General features: G+C 40.6%; 1 protein-coding gene across 6 annotated transcripts in view; it reads left to right on the forward strand.

Annotated features, from left to right (window-relative positions):
- Window positions 1-20,528, forward strand: part of KLHL29 (kelch like family member 29) — a 391,804-nt gene that overhangs the window by 229,879 nt on the left and 141,397 nt on the right. For 3 of the 6 annotated variants that reach the window (XM_027897467.1, XM_027897464.1, XM_027897463.1), the window contains one exon: window positions 15,946-16,059. The exons of 1 other annotated variant lie outside the window; for it this stretch is intronic. In XM_027897467.1, the coding sequence (XP_027753268.1) occupies window positions 15,946-16,059 (114 nt within the window). Of the gene's footprint in view, window positions 1-14,894; window positions 15,044-15,879; window positions 16,060-20,528 lie in introns of those variants that run through there. 2 more of the 6 variants (XM_027897466.1, XM_027897465.1) reach the window with 2 other exon arrangements.

The raw sequence follows: 20,528 nt of genomic DNA on the forward strand, positions 1-20,528 counted from the left end.
ATTTCTCTTCAGCAGACAGCAGGTAGTGGTGCTTTCTTTAGATATAAACACCAGTGTTTTCTTTCTCTGCAAATGTATATTATGTTCTTAGAAATCAGGGAGCTCATCAAGCCCAGATGAATCTCAGATTTTCCCCAAGAAAAGGGGAAAATACAAGGACACACAAGGGCATACCCTCAGAGCAAGAATAGTAGAGCATCTGGCACTATCATCCAAGTATGGCCTGATCCCAAGTCTTCCAGCTTCATTCCTAATGGCAGAGTTTGGAGGACTAAATTACTGTCCATGGTAGAAGAACATTGGCCTAGGGGCCACTTAGTCACCTGGACACATACAAGCCCACAGGACCAGACAAGGAGAGAGCAGTGACATCCACTTTGACCTAAGCAAGGTTTTTGGCAGATCTCCCATAGTACCCTTCTATGGAAATTGGAGCTATTATTTCCCAATTTTGGATAGGTATACTAAGGAAGATGGGTGAAAAATTCACTGGACTACTGTTCTTGGACAGTTGTGATCATGGCATGAATTTGGTGACTGGTTCCTCAGTGGTCTGGCATAGCCAGGCTCTTCTCAGAGGAGCACAGCAGAAGGAGCAGAGACAACAGTCACGAGCTAAAGCAAGGGAGATTCCAATTAGATATTAAGAACAAAATGATGGACTCAAACACTAGAGCCTAAATAAGGTGTAACATCTCCATCCTTGGAAATATTCCAGACTCCACTGGGCAAAGCCCTGAGCAACCTGATCTGTTTTTGGGGTTGGCCCTGCTTTGAGCAGGAGGTTGGACCAGATGGCCTCAAGGTGTTTCTTCCAACTTAAATTGCACTAAGATCTTATAAATCACAGAACAAAAATTGTTTAAGAACCTCTCCAGTAGTCCAGCTCCTCATTTCAACATAATACTCTTAACACTGACTTTGTGGCAACGCAGGAGCTATTTTAAAGTCTCTTCTGTTCTCCTTTTGTGTCTGGGGCCACAGTGCCCGCAGATACCTTCTTGAAGTAAACTATGCTGCTTTAATGGGCTTTCCAGCAGTGCAGAGGATGGGTGTTGAACCAAACACAGATGGAACAGTGTTCCAGGGCAGCTTATTAAATGCCATGTGCATAAGGCAATCTGAGTGCTTAGCACTTTCTACTCACAAATGAGGTCTGAGATCTTTGGTTGTCCTTTGTCTCCACTGCGCACTGAATTTGGCACAGAACAAGGTAGTCTGAGTGTGATGATACCCAGCCAGCTGGAGGTCAGTAGGAGATGCTGATGGGTGAGGTATCTTTCCTGCTGTCCCTTGATATAAAAAGTTAGCATTTAATTATTGCAACTGCTTTTGCTGCAGACCCTGATGCTGGACAATTAACTTACCAATTTCTAACCTCGTACCTGAACCCCGAGGGTCAGATCTATACTTGGTAGAGCTGCATTCAGTAAGTTTCTACTAAGGATTGTCTTGACCTGAACTATGCTCCACTGTTGTCTAGCAGCAAAGCTTGAAATGTCTCAAATTCCTGAGCAGTGTAACTGCTGCACAAAGAATTACAGTGGTTCCAGTGTATCCTGCTTTGCTGAAGGCCACATCTATCCTGGCTAAACAATAGTTTAAATGCAAAGCCAGTTTTAAATGTTCTTTATTACAGGGACCTGAATTGACCCCAACCAGTTTCCATTGTTTTTCAAGCTTTCTATTTGCCTCAGAAGCCAGCTGGAGAGTGGAAAGATCATAGAATTATAAAAAGGCTAGGGTTGGAAGGGACTCTAAGGAGCATCTCTTTCCAGGAACATCTCTTTCCAACCTCCCTGCTGTGGGCAAGACACCTTCTACTAAATCAGGTTGCCCATCCAACCCGGCCTTCAACACTTCCGAGGATGAGGCAGCCACAGCTTCTTTGAGCAACCTGTGCCAGTGTCTCACAACCTGTTCTAATCTAACCTAAATCTCTCCTCTTTTGGTTTCAAACCATTCCCCCTTGTCCTGTCCCTATCTGCCTGTGTAAAAATGTGGCAAAGATTTTAAAGGACTGTTAGAGAGCCCTGCAGACAGAGATTGAACAGTATTTTCATCATTATTCCATGGACTAGTCTGCTTGACGTCAGTGTGATTCATGCAAGGTCATTACAATTTATCTTGGTATCTAAGTAGAGAGTGGGAACAAGGTACTGAGGGGGAAAAGACTTACTGTTTGTCTGATTTTGGTATTAAGTACAAATGGATAAATAATGCATGGTTAGGTGCTGTCTTGAGAAGTTGAAATAAGGGAGGAGGCACATTTGGAAAATCTCACGTTTTTGTAGGCCATTGTCATGCTATCTGATACAGATTATCTGTAAAGCTACAGAATATGCTGGGAATCAGCTCAGTAGCAAAACCGTGTAATGAATAATAAACAAAATATATAATGCTTAGCATAGATGAAATAGGCAAACATTTATGACTTAAACTTTTGTTAATGTCTTTGCCTCTCCTAAGGGGAGCGGTGAGAATTGCCACCTTTTTCTAAATGCAGGTATTTTGCAGAGTGATTTCTTTTTGCCTGCTCCCCCCCAACACTTCTCATTGCATCTATTGCTCCTCTTGAATGACTATATTGCATTTTGTACAATAAATGGCATTTGAGTGTGTATTGGAAATGACCAGGATTGGTATTAGAAATTAAATAAAATATTACCTTTTTTTTCTTCCTTTTTGTAAATTGCTCCAATGGTAGCAAATTAACAGTAAATTGATAGAGAAAGGTAACCACAGATCCTTTAAATCATAGTGAAGTTTTTGGCATTCAGGCTAGAAGTGTCTCAATTTAACACATCATTGGTTTGTATTATTAGAAATTTCATTGGTTTGTGGAGCGTATGATGGTTATGCTCTAAAATTGAAAGTACATAGACTCAGGACTTCTACAGTAGGCTGAGCTCCTGCACGGTTACTGTTCAGTGTGCAGCAACTGCCATGGCTTGTTAATAAGCATAGGCAAACCACCATTAAAACCCTACTTGCCACTGTATAGAAAGATTTTTAACAGTACTTATTTTCTTGTTTATAGTTCTATGTCAATCATGAAATGGGAACTGAGAGACCAGTAAATGTCATTTTGCCACTTTTCGAGTGGCATGAATTTATCATCTTCATTGGGATTAGAGTGGAAATGTGTTCTGAATCATTAAAAGAAACTCTGCTTAAAATAGTAGGGTAAATTAAGCTGGAAAACTTCTTTCAGTTAATACACTGTGAGCCAAATTTTCCAGTGCTGTTTTGAACTGTATTCCCTAAAAGTTATCCTAGAACCCCCGCAAAATAGGGGAAATATTTGGTTAAATAGTAAAATATTTTTAGAAGCTTACTAAAATTTAACAGGGTCTTTATGTGCCAACTTTTATGGCTGTCTTCTCCACAGTGTATTGGGTGGGCACTTAACAAGGGTTTATTACATCTATAAAGTCCTAGCATGATATTTATTCCTTGTCATGTGCAAGCTATGTTAAATGTGCCTTCTGTCACGATCATGAAGCTGGTTTTATTCAGATGGTGGTTCTCCCATCTGTGGGGAATGAGCATTTCTCCACGCCTGTGTGCTGCTAGGAGGTCATTACTTGGGTTTTAAGGTATGGTCTTCGCTTTTTCTCTCAATGGGTTGGGCTTGTCTGTTAGCCTTTTGCTCTTAAAGCCTGATTGTTCCTTGCTGGATAAATAATACCAAAGTGTTTGTGCTGATGTAACTGAAGAAGCTGATGTGTCTGGATCACAGATGGCTCGTCCCAGAGGTGCCCTGTTGGCAGGGCAAAGCGGCACAGGCTCTGTTGGGGACATGCCTGCTGACCATAGCTTATATAAGGAATGTTTGCAATGCTCTGTGGTCCTGCAGCACGATGGGACTTGGCACGGGGTGTCACCAGGATGGGTAAGGAAATAGTTATGCCTTTATCAGATAATTACAGGTGTTGGTCACTGGATGAAAGATGGTTTGCAAAACACTTGGGAAACCTATAGCAAAGTACTCCCTTCTCAGATCCGGGAGCGCCCAAGAAGAGTGTTATTGGAGTAGTTGGCAAGTTGGATGTGCCCTGCAAGTTGCAAATTAAATATACTCGTTTAATCTATTCCATGTGCTAAAATACCTCTCCAGTTGAGGATACTCAAATCCAGCCCTAGTATAGGCAGGCAATTTATTAAGGGGTGCAAATCCTGCCACAATCATGCAGATATATTTGGTAAAGGGCACTGTGATGCAGGGCATGGCTCTTTTAGCACAAAGAATATCTACACCATCTACACTTGCACTGAGACATTACCCTGCAAAGACCCTTTTCCTAATGGAGCCAAAACTGATATCTGAATGAGCTGTACTTGAAAGCAATTGTTTCTCTGCTTTTAATTAGTATTGGTTTAAAACGACTAGTTGAATAATGTATTTGATGAATAATGCTGTTGTCCATCAAATAAATTATTCAATTAATCTCCTTTTTTTTTTTGCATTAGCTAAACACTTCTATAGAAGGTTGCAAATATCCATTGAATAATCTGTTAAAATGATGCATTGCTTTTCAAATATACAACAAATAATTTTATCTAGTATTCATCCAGATTTTCCCTTAATTAAAATTTGCATGTATATAACAACTGTGCATGAAGAATCACAAAGACTTTAGATAGTAGCAGACACAAAAGGTGGAGAGAAGTGTTTCTGTTATTTCGGGTGATTTATGTTTTGTAGCTGCTGTGGTGCTGTGTTCAGAGAGTGTGTCAGGGATGCCAAGAGCTTTGAAGAATCTTTTTTTTTTCCTTTTTCTTTTTTTTAATAGAGTTACTTTTAGACTGATCTCCAAATAAATGATATACATTTTACTAGTGAAGTGTGGCCACCCTTGCAGGAGAAGTGGTTGGCAGTCAGTTCATTTTACAAGGGTGGAGAATGAAGAAACAAAGACTGAGGAAAAGAGCCAGTTGCACCACGGATAGATTCACATGGCAGATTCTGACATGCAAAGAACTCTCACTCCCAGCAAAGAGCTCAAGGAGCCCATCTCATGCAGGCTACCTGCTCCTATGAGGGTCCATAACTGTGGGTGGCTGGGGATCCGTCTTCCAGAACTAATATTTACACCAGTAATTTGCACAAGCACACCAGATGCCTGGAAAATAACAAAACAGATGTGGTCAAAGCTCCAGTGTGAGTAGGGTAATGGCTGACCTCTGCCTCCTTCAGAGGTCAACACCAAAATGTGCGGATATACATGTGTATTGGAGCTGGGAGGCAAAAGGGAATGGGCCCAAACCCCCTGTCCAGCCTGCATCCCCTGCCTCATTTCTGCTGGCATTCCACAATGCAGGTAGCAGCTCACATTTTCAAATGCACCTATGTCCCACTTTTGGAGGTGATAAACTCCCCAGGTCTGGGTTTCAAAAGCCTTTAAGTGCCTCCGGATTTTCAAGCTTCAGGTTTGGCCACCCTAACTCCACCTCTCTGGACTTGGGCAGAAATCAAGTGCCCTCTCTGCCTTGGCACTTAGAAAAATCCTTTTGGTGCCTCCCTGTGTTACTAAGACAGCTGAGTACCCCTGAAAATGTGGCCCTAGGAGGCATTGCCAGCTGTGGTGGTGAGCCTGGATAGTCCCACACTGAGATGCTCTGGGAGGTGAGTGTCCTGTCCTGTCCTGTCCCGAGAAGACACTCAGGCAATGGGAGGCTTTAGCTGTGGAAGAGCAGAGCTGTGGTGCACAGGGCGGCCTGTGTTGTTGTTTTTCACTAAAATTCACTTAAATAAAGGATGAAAAACCAGTAGTTTCAATTTAGGAGGGGAAGCAAGTCTTTTACTCTTGCAATTACATTTTTCTTTAGCTTCCAGTTAGTAAAAGGAAAGAATAATTTAGAGGTTCAGAGGATCTCCGTGAAGTATGAAATAACCCAGTCACTTCTGCATTTGGGGACCTTGAAGACAGTCAAGGAAACTGGATTGCGGCCATTAAGGTCATCTGGTTTTGTCTCAGAAAAATCAAGTGGGTTTTGATGTTTAGTAGCTTGGTAAAGAATGTTTTTTAAAGAGAAAAAGGAAAAAAAGGCATTTATTCAGGAATTTAAGTCCTGGGCTTTATTGCTAGCCCTTGGGAATGGTTTTACAACAGCTCATTGTCTCTCTTGTTTTGAGTGTCTCTCAAAATGATGTAGGCTTTTGATCCGGCCAACCTGCCTGTATCTTTATATTAAAGTTGCAGTTCTTATGATGGTGGATTTAATTTAATGCAGACGAAATTGTGTCTAGGTGACATGATCAGACTGTGTTATGTAAACTCCTACATTATGACATTCCTCTCACACTAACTAAAAGCTTTGTTGCAACATATTAATATAGAAAGGGTTATTTGTTTTGCTAGTAATAAAGGCTGTATATTTGCTGTTTATAAGTAGTAATAAGGTTGACTTTTACACAACCTTGGGGAGAAAGTTGCGTTATATATTTATTTTTGAAGAGTTAAAAATTAAAAATGCATCTTGTGTATGTTCAGCTGAGACGAGAGCGAAGGAGAGTACATACAAATTCCATCAAATACAATTAGCATAATCAGAGGCTGGATGAGAGCCACAAATGATTGCACAAGGGGAAAAAAAGTATTTCCTGGGATCTTGGTACATTACCTGAAGCTGAGTGGGACACAAAGCAGTAGGAACTATTTTTACACAAGGGCAATTTTTGCTGATACTGCCCTTGCAAGCACCTCTTATTATTTTTATAGATTCTTTTTCTGCCCTAAATTTATATACTGAATTATCCATGAGGATAAATGTCAGAGTGGATTAAGATTAAATTAGGAACTAGATACTTCAAAACAAAAAAAATCCCTCCTTCTTATGTACTCCTTTCAGTTTAGTTTAGGGGTTTCTTTGGGGAGGGGGTTGGCTTTTTTCCCTGTAGATGCACTAAACTGCAGCTGCATAGACTATATTTTCTTTTGAATCTTTATACATTCAGTATTTCTGCACAGATAATTTAACTTCCAATATCCCATCTCCTTTGGTTTAGGTCTCCATTCTCTTCATAGAGTTCCTGAATTTCTTTCTTCTGCTTGTAATGTAGCTGGATGATGTTCTTTGTCATTTTTTTTTTTTCTCTTTTTCCCTCTGGTTCTGCTGCAGTGCACACGGGGGCATAGTCAGAGAGTTTACAATGGCTCCTACCATCTGGAGACTGATGAGTAATTTAGACCACTTGTTATCCAGGGCTGCCAGACTCCAGCTTCTAACAGAGCCGATGGAGAGAAGTAGGCATGACACCAAAATTAGGTACCTGTATTACACCATTTATCTGCTGCCCCTAGATCTTACCTGGTTAGTTATAATAACCCTATTGATGTTAGTAGATAAAAGCTCAGTGTTTTAAAAATTCCCCCCGTGTTGTACACAGAGGCTTTGCTTATCTGCGCGACAGTCTTTTTCCTCTCCACTTCTTTTTTTCCTGAACTGGTGCTTTTTTTCCTGTCACTTTGTGTCTCATATCTTGTTTTCTCATCATCTGCTCACCTCCTTTCTACTCCCTCTGACACATGCAAATGCTCCAGAATACATTCATGCACTCACACTTATTAGTCTTTCTCATATGCATACTTTTCTGGTTTTTATTTTTTGCTGGGTTTGTTTTGTTTGGCATTCTTTTTACATTTTAATGCAAAATATGCTTAAGGGTGTCAATTTAAAATTGCAGTTGTTTAAACACTCCAAATGGTCCCTTTGGGAAGGGGGAGGAGTGCAGGGAATGCAGACAAAGGCGACTGATGATGACTTGTATGTAGCACATCTTCCTTTGCCCACAAAACCATGTTTATGGGATTGATCTGACCAGTTTCTGGCTCAGAGCAGCTTCCAACAGTTGTCTAGTCTTTAATATTTGACAATGTTAAACCCCAGTGCTTTCCCTCACCTTGTGCATTCAGAGATCTTTCCCAAGGGGGATTCCCATGGGCAGGAGTTGGTCCATTGAGCACAACCAAGAAATTTTTGAGAGGGAAGATTGCAGGCACATACAGCTGGAAATACAGGTCCCTTCCCATCGAGGAAACTTCTGTCTTCTGAATGTAGGAAAGACTTTTTGGAGGCTTTTAAAGTGTTTTAGCTACACCCTTCTTTCCCTCTGGTACTCTTACAGCTGAGCTAATGCTACTGATGTCCCCGGGCTTACAGCTCGAGGTAAGATGCTGTGCTGGGCGAGTGACAGCATTTCCAGGCATGGAAATGTCACAAGTTTAGAACCTCCTATTTTATGCTCTATACAGCTGTAAACAGGAGTTTTATTCCACTGAGAAAGGCACATTTTTAGTTTGCCGGTGGAGTTAGCTCTCCCGGCTAGATCTGAAAGGGCTTGAACTCCCTGAAGCTGGGTATTGAAAAGCTGTAGACAGTCACATTTTATAGGTATTTTACTTTTATTAGTGAAATAAAAAAGAAAACAAAACTGAGACCTACCTAGCACAACCTTTGGTAAATATTTTAAATGTACAAATTTACTCATGAAAGAGAAGGAAATTAAAAGCTGTCTCAAGATGACTAGTTCCAGAGGCAAATAAATTATTTTTTAAATAACAGCAACAACAGTATCTTACACTTTTCACCTCTTTAAGAATCACAAAGCTGTTAAGGTAGTAACTGCTGTGTAAAATGCAAACAGGGAAAGACTTGTCCACGTGTCCAGCTTGGTGATGAACGTTACCATGATGCCTTGAAGCAATGTGGGACTGGATGAGAGGGCTCCCACATCTCCTCAAAGCGACAAGGGAGTATTAGGCAGGCAGAAATGTAATTACTGGAGTTGAAATTGGACAGTGGGACTGACAACACGTTCTTGGGAAATGTGCTCTGTGATCATAAATATCCATGAAGCAAGCTTGCCAACCGTATTGATTTTGGCAGTGGATTATCACTGACAGCCAGGATGTGCCGCCCTCCTGCCTTATGTGGTGCCCTACGAGGTTCTTAGACAAGCAGCCAGAGTAGTATGTAGAGAAAAACTCCACAGGATGTGTTCATCCCATCACAGGTTCCCTGAGTGTGTCAGGTTGACCACTCAAGAGGTCTTGTGCAGGTGTTCAGTGCCAGGGCAGCGAGTCCTAGGTGTTTGGGACGTGCTGGACCCACACAGGCCAGATACAGATGCACTGTGGAATGTCCAACCTGCTGGCATTGGCAGCTCCATGCAAGTTCCCGTCCATATGCTGAGGCTCATCTGGCTTTGCTCCTCTTCAATAGTGAGCTTTGACCAAAATGAAACATGGGCAAAGTCTGACCTTCTTGATAGCTTTTTTTTCCTTCAAACTCTACAGTTGGGAGACAGTTTCTGGCTTCAGCAAATGCAAGACCTGGGTTTCAATAGCTGACACATTAGGTAATGATGTTTACAAGCTGATGGTACTTTTGTCCTTAAATTAGCTTGAGTATACCTATGAGGAGGGTATTGATTAAAATAATGAGATAAAAATTGAGAAAGTGCAAAATAATAACTGCACGTCATCCAAATGATCTTTGTGTGTGACATGCATTGAGATTGTGCCCTGATTCTCAACTAACAATTCCAAGTCCTACTGCAATACAAATAATAACCAGATACTTTGGATAGATTAGAATTTACTTTTGGATCCATTAGCATTTCTGTTAAATCTGACAAACGATTTAGAAAATCTATATGAATTCAAAGTGCCTGCTCATCATATTTTGTGACAGCTGGGTGAATACTTGACATCTCTGTGCTCTTAAAAGAACATATGCAAAGACTCAATTTAATTTGTAGGGTTGAGGGAATTTATTTGCCTAATTTTGAGCCCACTAGCACATGATGGATTTGAAAGTTCAGTTCTAACAGGAGTATAATTGGGTTTTCATTTCACTTAGGAGAGAGCGTGATAGAAAGGGTGAGGAGAGAGATAGAGACATGGGGAAAATAAAGTAAGAAAATGAAACTGAGAATACTTATGAAAAAAATTGCAATGAGATTGAAAAAAGAATGTAGCAAGGCAGAGCATGAGAAAAAGCCCACACATACAAATAAGATACTGTTTAAGGGGACAGAAGAGATGAAATAATGTATTCTTAATCATAATGCCAAATGTCTTTTGCCTGAGAAGAGCTGATGCTTTAAAATTTATTCACTGTCGTAGCTGAAAACAAAGATAAAATATTAAGTCTTTAAGTTGTGTGAAGGGAGAGACGGATGTTTCTCTAAATAGTTTCTCAAGCTCAGTAAGTAAAGCAGCTCATCAAATGTTCAGCCTTGCAAGGACAGTCCTTCAGCATCAATATCTGGTGCAAATGGTGAACTGCAAGGATAGGACACACGGCCATGGCCATAGAAACCAGATACTGTGGGTGAACGTCGACCCTGCTGACCAACAAAAGTTAGTCTTATGTCTCCAGTGGTTTGCTTTAGGACAAAGACCAGCCCACGCTCCAGAGGTCGGCTGTCACTTGCCAAAATACTTAGTTGGAATATGCATGGAATATCCTGGGGTGATCATGAGTGACTAAATCCTGTCGGGTGACAGGATGGGCACAGCGTCTGCTGGCAGCTACTGAACTGTGCATACCTGGAAATGGAAGTGGTGCTGTACCGAGTGATAGGGAAGGAGTCTTCCCATACAGCTCCTGAATGCTTCTGTAAGAGACAAAGATGGGTGGGACTGTTGGTTTAGATCTGACCTGCTCACACGTGCTTTGCCTTTTGTTCAGGTTACAGCACACTCCTTTTCTTTATTTACTTGAAAGCTGGGAGAACTCTCTCTCTGTTTTAGCCCCTAGCACGCACAGTGTGATCAGTGGCAGTGTAGGTTTCCTCTGTCTTGTGCTGCCATGCCATGTGAGCAGCACATGCAGCCCACTGTCCTTCCTCATCCCATGTAGCATATGGGGCCAGGATTTGCAAGCAGGACAGCGTGCCAGCATTCTAAAGTAGCTTTATTAAAAGTCCTTAGGGACTACCTCTCCACATCCCTCATTTATCTTTTAAACGATTCTCTTAGTGGAAGAAAGAGGCGGGAATTGAGTTTGTTTTCACTTTAACTCAGCATTTATGTTTTCTGAATTACTCCCAAATGAGCTGGCTTCTGATGTCCCCAGACATTTCTTTTGCCTGGCATCAGACACAAAGTCCTTTTGCAGCTGGTCACTAATGGGTCCAGCTGAACCAGTGTGAGCCCAAGGTATTTGAAGGTAAATCTCTGTTCAGTGCTTAGGACCTTGTCAGCTGCTCGAGGTTTAGCTTAGTACACAGCAAGTAGAAGTACTTCTCCTGTGCTATTTGTATTTACTTTGATTTTTAGGTAAGAACTACATTTTCAGCTGTATCACTGGCAAGTTTCATTAACAGTCCTTGTCGAACAGTAGCTCTTTTATCTTTGTGCTTCACTAACGTTGTAGAATTAAATGGGTTTTTCTGTCTTTTTGATTGTATCCTGATACTCTGTCACCTTTTGATCTCTGTGTAGTGCACAGGGACTGTAAACTCCTTCAGGTACAGACTTCTGGGGGAGGAGGAGGTATGAGGGCATATTTTTTCCTTTAGAGGGTGCCTCCTGTGGCAGAGCCCCACATACTGTGGTACTGTGAAAGAATAGTAACATTATAATTATTGTTGTTATTATTATTATTATTATTGTTATTACTATAATTATTTCCACATTACCTTTGTGATACCTAGGAAACTCAATTTTGTTTAAAGTGTATTGAGAACTGTAGGAAGATCTGGAAATGGCAACCTACAGACACAGTAAATGGCCCCAAGTACTAATACATTTCTGACTTTATACAGCAACTTCTCCTTAATCCGATCACTGCTTAATTTAATCCTGTTTCCTTTGATTGGATCCCCTGGAACCAAATAATTTGTATTGCATTTTAGTCTGGTATTTCTGATCATTGTCTTTCTTAATTTTATCAGGATTGATTGAGCCAGTCATTGAAAACAAATCATGTAATTAATCAAATGCAGTATTAGAAAAGCGGGTCCTCAGCTACTCTGTTAGCTTTTACCTCCTGTTTTTCTTTCCTAGTACAATCTTGGACTTCTTTTAAAAAGCAGCAGAGGACTATATTAATAGCATCCACATTTCAGTATATGAAGGGTATATATGTATTTGCATTTATATACATCTGCTTATTTTATATAGAATAGAATTAGGATGGGATAGGATGGGATAGGATAGGATAGGATAGGATAGGATAGGATAGGATAGGATAGGATAGGATTAAAATAGAAGTTGTTCAGTGGGAAGGGACCTACAATGATCATCTTGTCCAACTTTATATCTCCTCTCAAAGCATCTTACTCTCACAAACTCTGTGACCCTTTCTGAAACAGGCATGTTTGGTGGAAGCTCTTGCCTAATGGCTCAACTTTCTTCCTAACTCAGTGATTTTAAGAGAATCAACATGTGATCCTTGTTTGAATTTAGCACAGAGTTGTCAATAAATGTGAAAAACAAGATAAGGCTCTGTGCTTTGTTCTAATAAGATCTGCATAGCCTGTTGTACAGTCAGTGCTTGTCTGAAGCTAATAGTCACTCCAAAAACTGGGCTATGCGTGAGGAAGGAGATTTTGGATTCACAACCCAAGATTACTTTGATCTCCACCTGTTGAGTAGAAAGCATTCCTTTTTTTTTTTTTTCAGAGTAGGTGTGTGGTCCCATTTTGATTTTTCTCTCACTCTGATCAACACTTGTGACCACAGTTGGCCATTTTGATCTGCAGTGTTAGATATTTATAGATTTTTTTTTTTGCTAATTGAAGCTTTATTACAGCTCAGTTTGACTTCTGGGGGCAATGGTTGCACAAAGGACAGCTGGAACTTCCTTTGCCTCTCCTGAAAGCCTCAACAAGTTCAGCAGGGGACACGCTGCCTCTTAAGGAGTATTACCTGTAATGACCCTGAGCTGGCCTTCCTGGCAATTCTTCCTGGGGGGTTACAAGGGCACTGTCTGATTTGCACCCATCCCAGCAGAAATAGCAGCTTCTGATGGACCATGACCTGCAACAGCAGAGGAGGAGAATTAGGAAGATCAGATAACGACTTGCTGATGTAGGTGAGGTATCCCTACAAAGGTCATTTAATTTTAGCTTGTCCTTCCCTTCATGGCTTGCAGAACCAACCTGCGTTATTTAGGGCTCACAATAACCCCTCTCTCTCTCTCCCTGTCACCCTGAAGTTTCTTGAGTGGGAGATTATTTTTAGAGGTGGTTTACTTTGTGTTAACTTCCCTTGAGCAAAAAGAGTAGGAGGTATTAAGCTTTTTGTAGCATGAATTTTCTTAAAAAAATACATAACAGGGGATTTTCAAAAGCACAAAAGTCTTTGGCCAAACTCTTCATCTTTGATGGTTTTCTTCTTCTTAACAAGTCCAGTGACTCAAACTGGGTGCCTAGAAGAATTTAATATTAAAAGAATAAAAATTATCACAAGTTGCCACAAACAGAGTAATATTGAAGGATCATCTGATTCACACCCCAAAAATGAGAGTGAGGTGCCTGGAAAAAATGTGTGGCAAGGTAGCACAATTTTGACAGGCCTACGAGTAACACTAGCCCTAGCTGTACCATTATCAGTTTTACTTTAAATCGTGTGACTGTGGACAGCAAAGTATGTCTAATAACCATTTGGTAGATTTATAGCTTGGGATGTGATGTGTTTGCCATAAATCTTCTAGAAGGGTGGTGGTTGAGGCATCTGAAGCAGTCATGCTAGTCCAAGGAAAACAGGAGAACTGGGCAGCTTCCTACTGGTAGCATGGAGATGTGGAAACAAAACGAGCAGGAATGCTTTGATGTAAAACCTACAGAGCAGAAAAACTGGAGAAAATCGTGGCTGTGTTTCCAGAAAAAAACCCATATATTAGCACTCTATTGTAAATCAAATTAAATTACTGTCCCACTGCCTAGTCCTGCACTGAAATTCTTGTGTTATTAAAGCTCTGAATCTGAATGGAAGCAGGGTTGCATCTTGAGACCTCATTCCCAAAAAGGATCTGCCAGTCACGTCTGGTCAGAACAGCCTGGGGAATGTTTACCTTCTTTTAAGAACCAACTGGGAGATGGATAGGTTTGAGCTGTTTTTGCAGTCTTGTTTGAGTTTTAAAAGGCATTTTTATCTGTCTGCACGGAAAAAAAAAAAAAAAGTTTTAATAGGAATCACTGAGATATGTGATTTTGGATTAGAAGGGAATGGAATATTTTTTACTGTGAAATACATTTGTGTTTCTTCTACATAACCAAAAATTGTAAGAAGACCAGAGCAATTACATGAATAGCAAGATTTTAGATGTTATCTTGTGTGTAGGAAAAGGGATGGATTATTAAAGTGCGTAGTCTCTCAGACAAGTAGCACTTTAAAGCTGTTTTTCACGTCTTAATTTTAGTGACTGCATAACTTACCTTCATAAGATGCTCTTAATTGAACATTTCAATAGAATTTGAATAAAGTCTAATATGTCTGGGATTCCTCCTCTATTCCTTAAAATACGATGTGAAATTTATTAGTCTTAATGTACATATCCCGGAGCTAATTGTTTTATCTTGTAAATCAATTTCTCCTAGTTTTTTCTATGGTTTTTACTTTCAGATATAAAGAATAAATAAATTCTGTATTGAAAAGTCATTTTTGCTTTGCAGTAGAAAAAGGGGGAGGAGACCAACTATATAAATGCAAAAGGATTTCTAGTTCTTTCTAATTATTTACAAACGCTGAATTAAAGGACAGCAGAGTTTAAATTATGCATTAAATTAGCATGTTACTGATGGAAGAAGCTCAAAGAAAGTTGAAATTTTTAAATTGCTGTGAGCCAAATTCAGCAACAATTTAATAGCTCAATTGATGTTGATGAACTTAAGGCAGTGAGAAATCCAAAGCTATAGGCTTATTTTTCTTTTTACTGTGAAAGGTAAGCATGCTGTTTCTGCAGTACTGACTGTCCTTTTGTTTGAGTTGACCGAGTATACTTTGATCCTTTTTTTAGAAAAAGAATTCTCTGTTCTGCCTTAAATAAAGCTTCCTGAGACCTGGATCAGATTATGGAAACCAAAGTGAGCACACAAAAGTGCTTGTTAGAAAGTGAAATTTATGTGCAAACTAAATGTGCCCTTGATGATAGCCTTATTGATCAAGCCAAGTTAATAAATCAGTAATATCACACAGCACTGTTCAACACTCACAGGCTTATATTGGTTTTCCTTTTTTTTTTTTTCTTTCTTTTTATGTGCCTGCTGTGTAGGCAGAGAACATGCACTTTCCTGCTACGGAGTGTGTACTACAATTGAAGCACTGAGTTCAGAGGGCTTGAATGTAAAATGTCGGCATCCAGTACAAGAAAAAGGAACTTTTGTAGCACTAACTTAATACTGGGATTGGAGCCTTTTACTTCCTCTCTTTATTTCTAATACTTTAGGCCCTGATCCAGAATGAAATTCAGGGTCCTGTTTGGATAATTACAAGAATTCCATGGAAAATTTGGCATGAAAATGCCATATGGAGTGACTTCTGAACCTAGCCATGGCCAGCATTTGCATTCAAGATAAATGTTCGGTTTTCAAGAAGCCTGCCTTTAGGTTGTTCTTCAGTAGCTTTGCCCGTACACAGGGGCAACATCCTTTGTGCACCTTTGGGATTCTGGTCTGACAAGCACTTATTCCATTATTACCCGTATTTCCTTAAGCCCTCTGACAAAAAGCACTTATGATGAGCTGGATTTATCTGCCTGCACCATGGGATGCCTGCAGGATCTCTGAGAGCCCTCTCGCGTTGCGCAGTGCATGTTCTCTGTAGTACGAGCCGCCGCGTTGTTCCGGATGTCGCGCGTTTTCTCCTCCGTCGTGAGATGATTTTGCATTCGTAGCTTTGCTCTGATTTGGGGTTGATCTGCATGCAGACCGTGTTAGCAGAGGAGGTTCTGCTCAGGCTAAAGTGGGGCTTCTGTGCTCGAACCCAGTGTCGTGCGCTGATGTCCCTGGTGTCCTGGAGCAGCAAGTGTCGCAGCCGGGACCTTGGTTCGATACCTCAGCTCCGTTCCCTGATGTTCTCGCTGAGAAACGAAGGCAGCTGGGTGAGTACCTGAGCCTCTGCTGGTGAAATTTGCCAAGACAATACAAAGTAGCATTTGTGAAGCGCTTCTTGTCATTCCATGGTCCTGCATTCATTCCTAGCTGATGACTGTAGCACTGCTGTGAGAGGGGTGGTTGTACTGGGCTGTGCAGCCACCAGACAGGAATAGATACCACCTGTGGTCAGTTCACAACTTTTTCTATCATATCCTTCTCCCTCCTTTTCCATTATCTCATTACTTCTCTTGCCCTCCCAGACCCGCAGCTAATGTGGATGGTGAGCCTTAGAAAAGGTTAATGAGACAATAGCGGTTGACCCATTCCCGTTATGGAATTATCTTCCAATGCATTGTCAAAACTTAGGAATTTGGGCTGTCTCATTTTCAAAGGTAGCCAAGGCCTCAGTCCAGGAAAGTTGGGGTTGATTTTGGTGGGGGGAAGAAGCTGGACATGCTCATACATCTGCCTTCTTAGGAGCTCACTAACTGGGTGGTGAGAAACTCTGCTTTGCGTGGAGCCAGAATCAGGTGCTGTGCCTGTCTAGGACTCCCACAAATGGGCGGAATGCACCTCACTCAGAAGAGAGAAGCAGCAGTATATTTTGTTGAGGTGGTTCAGTAAGTTCATTGGAAATTAACATAATTTAACAGTGGTTTACAAAGGTTCAGTAAGTTTGATGGTGAGGATCACTTTATCAATTACTGCATGGAAGAAACATACAAATGAAAATTAAGTTAGAGTCAAGTTAGAATGTTTTGTGCAGAGACTGGAGGTGCAGAAGCATAAGAAGACCCTCCCAGTGAGTCATGAAGTTCGGAGTGGACTCCCTTGCTTTCTAAAATGCAGGTGGAGCTTAGGTGCAGGCAGGTCCAGTCTGAGTCTCAGACTTGGACAAAAGTCTAAATCTAAGGAAAGAAATACAAGGAGTAAGGAAGAGCCTCTCGCTGAGTAATGAGGATCAGAGTGGACCCACTTGCTTTCTAAACTCCTTGGTGCAGCTAGGTCCAATCTTAGTTTCAGACTTGGGCAAGGATTTATGTCTAATGGAATTACCTATACTAAGTTTACAATAATTCAATAGCTACATGAATTACTAATGTTTCCTTAGTATTAATTTAGCATCCTGTCAAATCTGCCATTGGCTAAAGGTCTCTCTGTCTCAAGTTGGGACACCTTCAGAGGTGTCCCAGCTCAAGGGGAGATCACCGCCATGCAACCAGGCTGCCTGGCCAGAAGAGCTCAAAGAAGGCTCACTTAAGCTGTCATATTTATGGAATGAAGGGGTTGGCTCATAGTCAAATTGCATGTGATGGAAAAGGTATGCATTAGATTCGTTGTACCCACAAATTTCTTTGCTCCTTGATTAATGAGTCTTGCAAAACCACTGGTTATTCACCTGTTAATCGCATGATCAGTGTTCCAAGTTCATATGCATCAATGTCCACTGTGTCACTCTATTTCTTTGAAGATTTTCAGAGAACAAATTGAAAGTAGAGGAGTTATTGACCTGGACACGGCTCAGACCTTTACCTGTTTTGCATCCTGTACCAAACTGCAATAGTTTGGTTAAGGGATCAAGGGCATCCATCACACAGATATGTGCCCCACTGTGCTCATGGGTTTCTCTAAGCCTGTGTCATTAACCTCAAGTTGGGGACTGTTCTTAAATCCTCTGAAAAGCAGGAACGGAAGCAGACTGTACCCCACTGCTAAGCCATGTCTCTTAAGGCTGTACCTTAGTGGTCTGGAGCTCACACTGGCTGGTGCCTTGTCGCTGGATGATGTTCAAGATGTTTAAGTATTAAATTATTCTCTCTACTCAAGAGGGAACTAAGACTTCTTTTGTCTTTTATTCTGAGTAGTAACATTTTTCCTGTGAGTTAACTGTATTATTCTCTTTCTTGCTGCTCCCACATTAGTTTTGGGAAGAGAAAAACAATACTGTGTCATCTCAGAATTGCCTGGTGATGGGAATTGTAAGGTAGATGAGTTCTTCTCTCCACTCATGAGCAAGTTCTTGAATGAGGTTTTATTGCAGGACTGTTCATGCTCTTCCTCTTGCACACTGGCTTGTCCACATCTCTTAAGTTTTTAATACATTACAGTACATCTATCTCTTAGAACAACAGTTTCATTTATGTAGCCCAGCCCAACAACCAGTACTAGGGAAATATTGCTGTCATCACTGTGTGTTTAAAAGCTCTGCTTCCATCCTTAAGAGCTTCTCTGGCCATGGACTAAACTCAGAAATATACTTGGGGTCCTGTCCAGTGCAGTATAGGAATTTACTCCAGATGAAGATCTATCCCTGTATGGTTCAGATTTTACATGCATACCTCGTCCACACAAATAATACCTGTTTCATGCAATATTTAGCAGTGTGAACTACAAATTAGACCATAAACCCTTCAGTGCAGAGACCACTAAACTTTTTAGAGCATCAGACACATTCAGACTTAAAACCCAACCAGGGCTACCAGTCATTACCAGTTAGAGAGAGGAATAGAAAACAACTTTAAAAGGAATTCCCTCATTAAATTGAAGTTGCTTTTAGCCATGACAGGCCATAAAATCCGAATCCCTGGGAGGGAACATTTTACTCTATGTATGCGTGTGTCTTAGCCTTTTTAGTTTCAATGGGGAGAGAAAATAGACTGGGTTGCATATTGGATACATTATCTTGGTATTAAGCTGCCATTTCCAATCTCTTTTGGATAATTGGAACAGAGAATCACTACTTCCCATCCATCACTTTAAATGAAGGCCTTAGTAAAATAATTTTGATTGCAGGGAACCACAAATAGGATCCCTCTTTCCAGATTAGTTCTTTTTTGCTCATGAAACTGTTTGAGCAGGCCATAGTGCTCTGAGCCATAGCAAGATGTATGTCAGCAGTTCCACGAGCTTTGGGGAAATTGCTGAAATGTGTTTATAAGACCTCCTAGGAAGTATTTGGTGGTGTTGAGCCTGAGGAAGATTGTATTGGATTTTTTGTTGTTGGATTTTTGTGGCTGTCATGTTGTTTGTTTTTTTTTAATTCCACTAACATACTCTTTGATGCTGGTAGTAGTAGTAGTAGCAGTACAATAGGTCTTATGTTTCCATTGATGTAGAAAAGGTCTTACTAAAACTTTAGGTCTTATTTCATTGAAGATTTGTAAAAGTTTGGACTTAAAAGTCTGACTTAGTTATGGCTATGCCTCCGCAACACCTAACCATAAACGTGTAAACTGATACAGTATGGACTGAATCACCAATTCCCAATCTTGAGCACCCAGCTGATGGCTGTGAACTCGTGAACTTTCTTGTGGATATTTTGAAAAGCTCCATGAATCTGAAGATTTTTAATGTTTTAATATAATAAGGTTCAGTGGACCAGCTGTACACCAATTACTGTTGCCTATGGGCCGTGGTTTATGACTGTTTGAGCTACAAAAAATTGATAGTCTGGCAACTTGTCTGTGTCGGTCTCATGTAATTCCAAAATCGCTCCATCTTGCTCTCTTCTGGCTGTACATCTGTATTGTGGTTAATTTCCTTAAAACTGGGAGACTGCTCCCTGCTGGAGTTCAAAGTGGCAGGTGGTGAAATGCAGGCTTCAGCTGAACATTTTATTAGTTCTTAATGGTGATTTCAAAATAAAGAAGGAAAATATCCTCAGATTTTGTTTCAGGGTACTCTATCCATGACAAAGAGCACAAATTGAACATTTTAGGGCTACTACAAAGATGCTGATGATCGGTTTAGTAGTCTTTGTAGTCTGCCAGGAATTTCAGGCAATTAACTAGCCATTGCTGCTGTTGACTAGCCAGGCTGCAACAGACCTTTTAGAAACCTTCTGGTCTTTTCATGTAAATAGACATTTGGCAGTATTTTAAGATGTATACCCAGTAGATTTTGTAATGCATTTCCTTTTTTCATGTGTTCCATGTTTAATTCAAACAAGCATCTGACATGAAAGCTAAAGATAAAAGTGTAACATAGTACAATTAGTTTCTGTGAAGTCTGTGGATCACTAATGGAACACAGCTCTTCCCCCTGCACAACTAGCATAATACAGGCCATTTTTTGGTCATTTGTGTTGTACATTAAAAGCATCAAATAGAGGGCTGTCATGTGCCTGAGCGCATGGACAGAAAGTTCCTTTGTTTGATAACGTTGGAAATAATTTCGCTTTCCAGAGACGCAAATGGGTAATTGCTGCAATCGGATCAGAGACGTGTAACACTTGTAATGTAACCCTTCATGTATTAATAAAAATAATGCAGAAATTAGATCAGAGACCAGAAGTATGTATATATTTAAAAAGGAAGTTCAGTAAGCTTTTTTTTCTGGTTCCACCACCATTATTGTCTGTGTTTCATGAACGTGTGTCATGATTTCATACCAACTGATCTCTAGCACTTTCTGATCAAATAAATACAAGCTCAGGAGTACAGTTTGAAAGCAATGTGCTGAATTTGGGCATTTA

This window comes from Empidonax traillii, unplaced genomic scaffold (genome assembly GCF_003031625.1).
Source record: "Empidonax traillii isolate 1590-97213 ecotype Southwest subspecies unplaced genomic scaffold, ASM303162v1 scaffold543:size1229247, whole genome shotgun sequence".
NCBI classification, from domain to species: domain Eukaryota; kingdom Metazoa; phylum Chordata; class Aves; order Passeriformes; family Tyrannidae; genus Empidonax; species Empidonax traillii.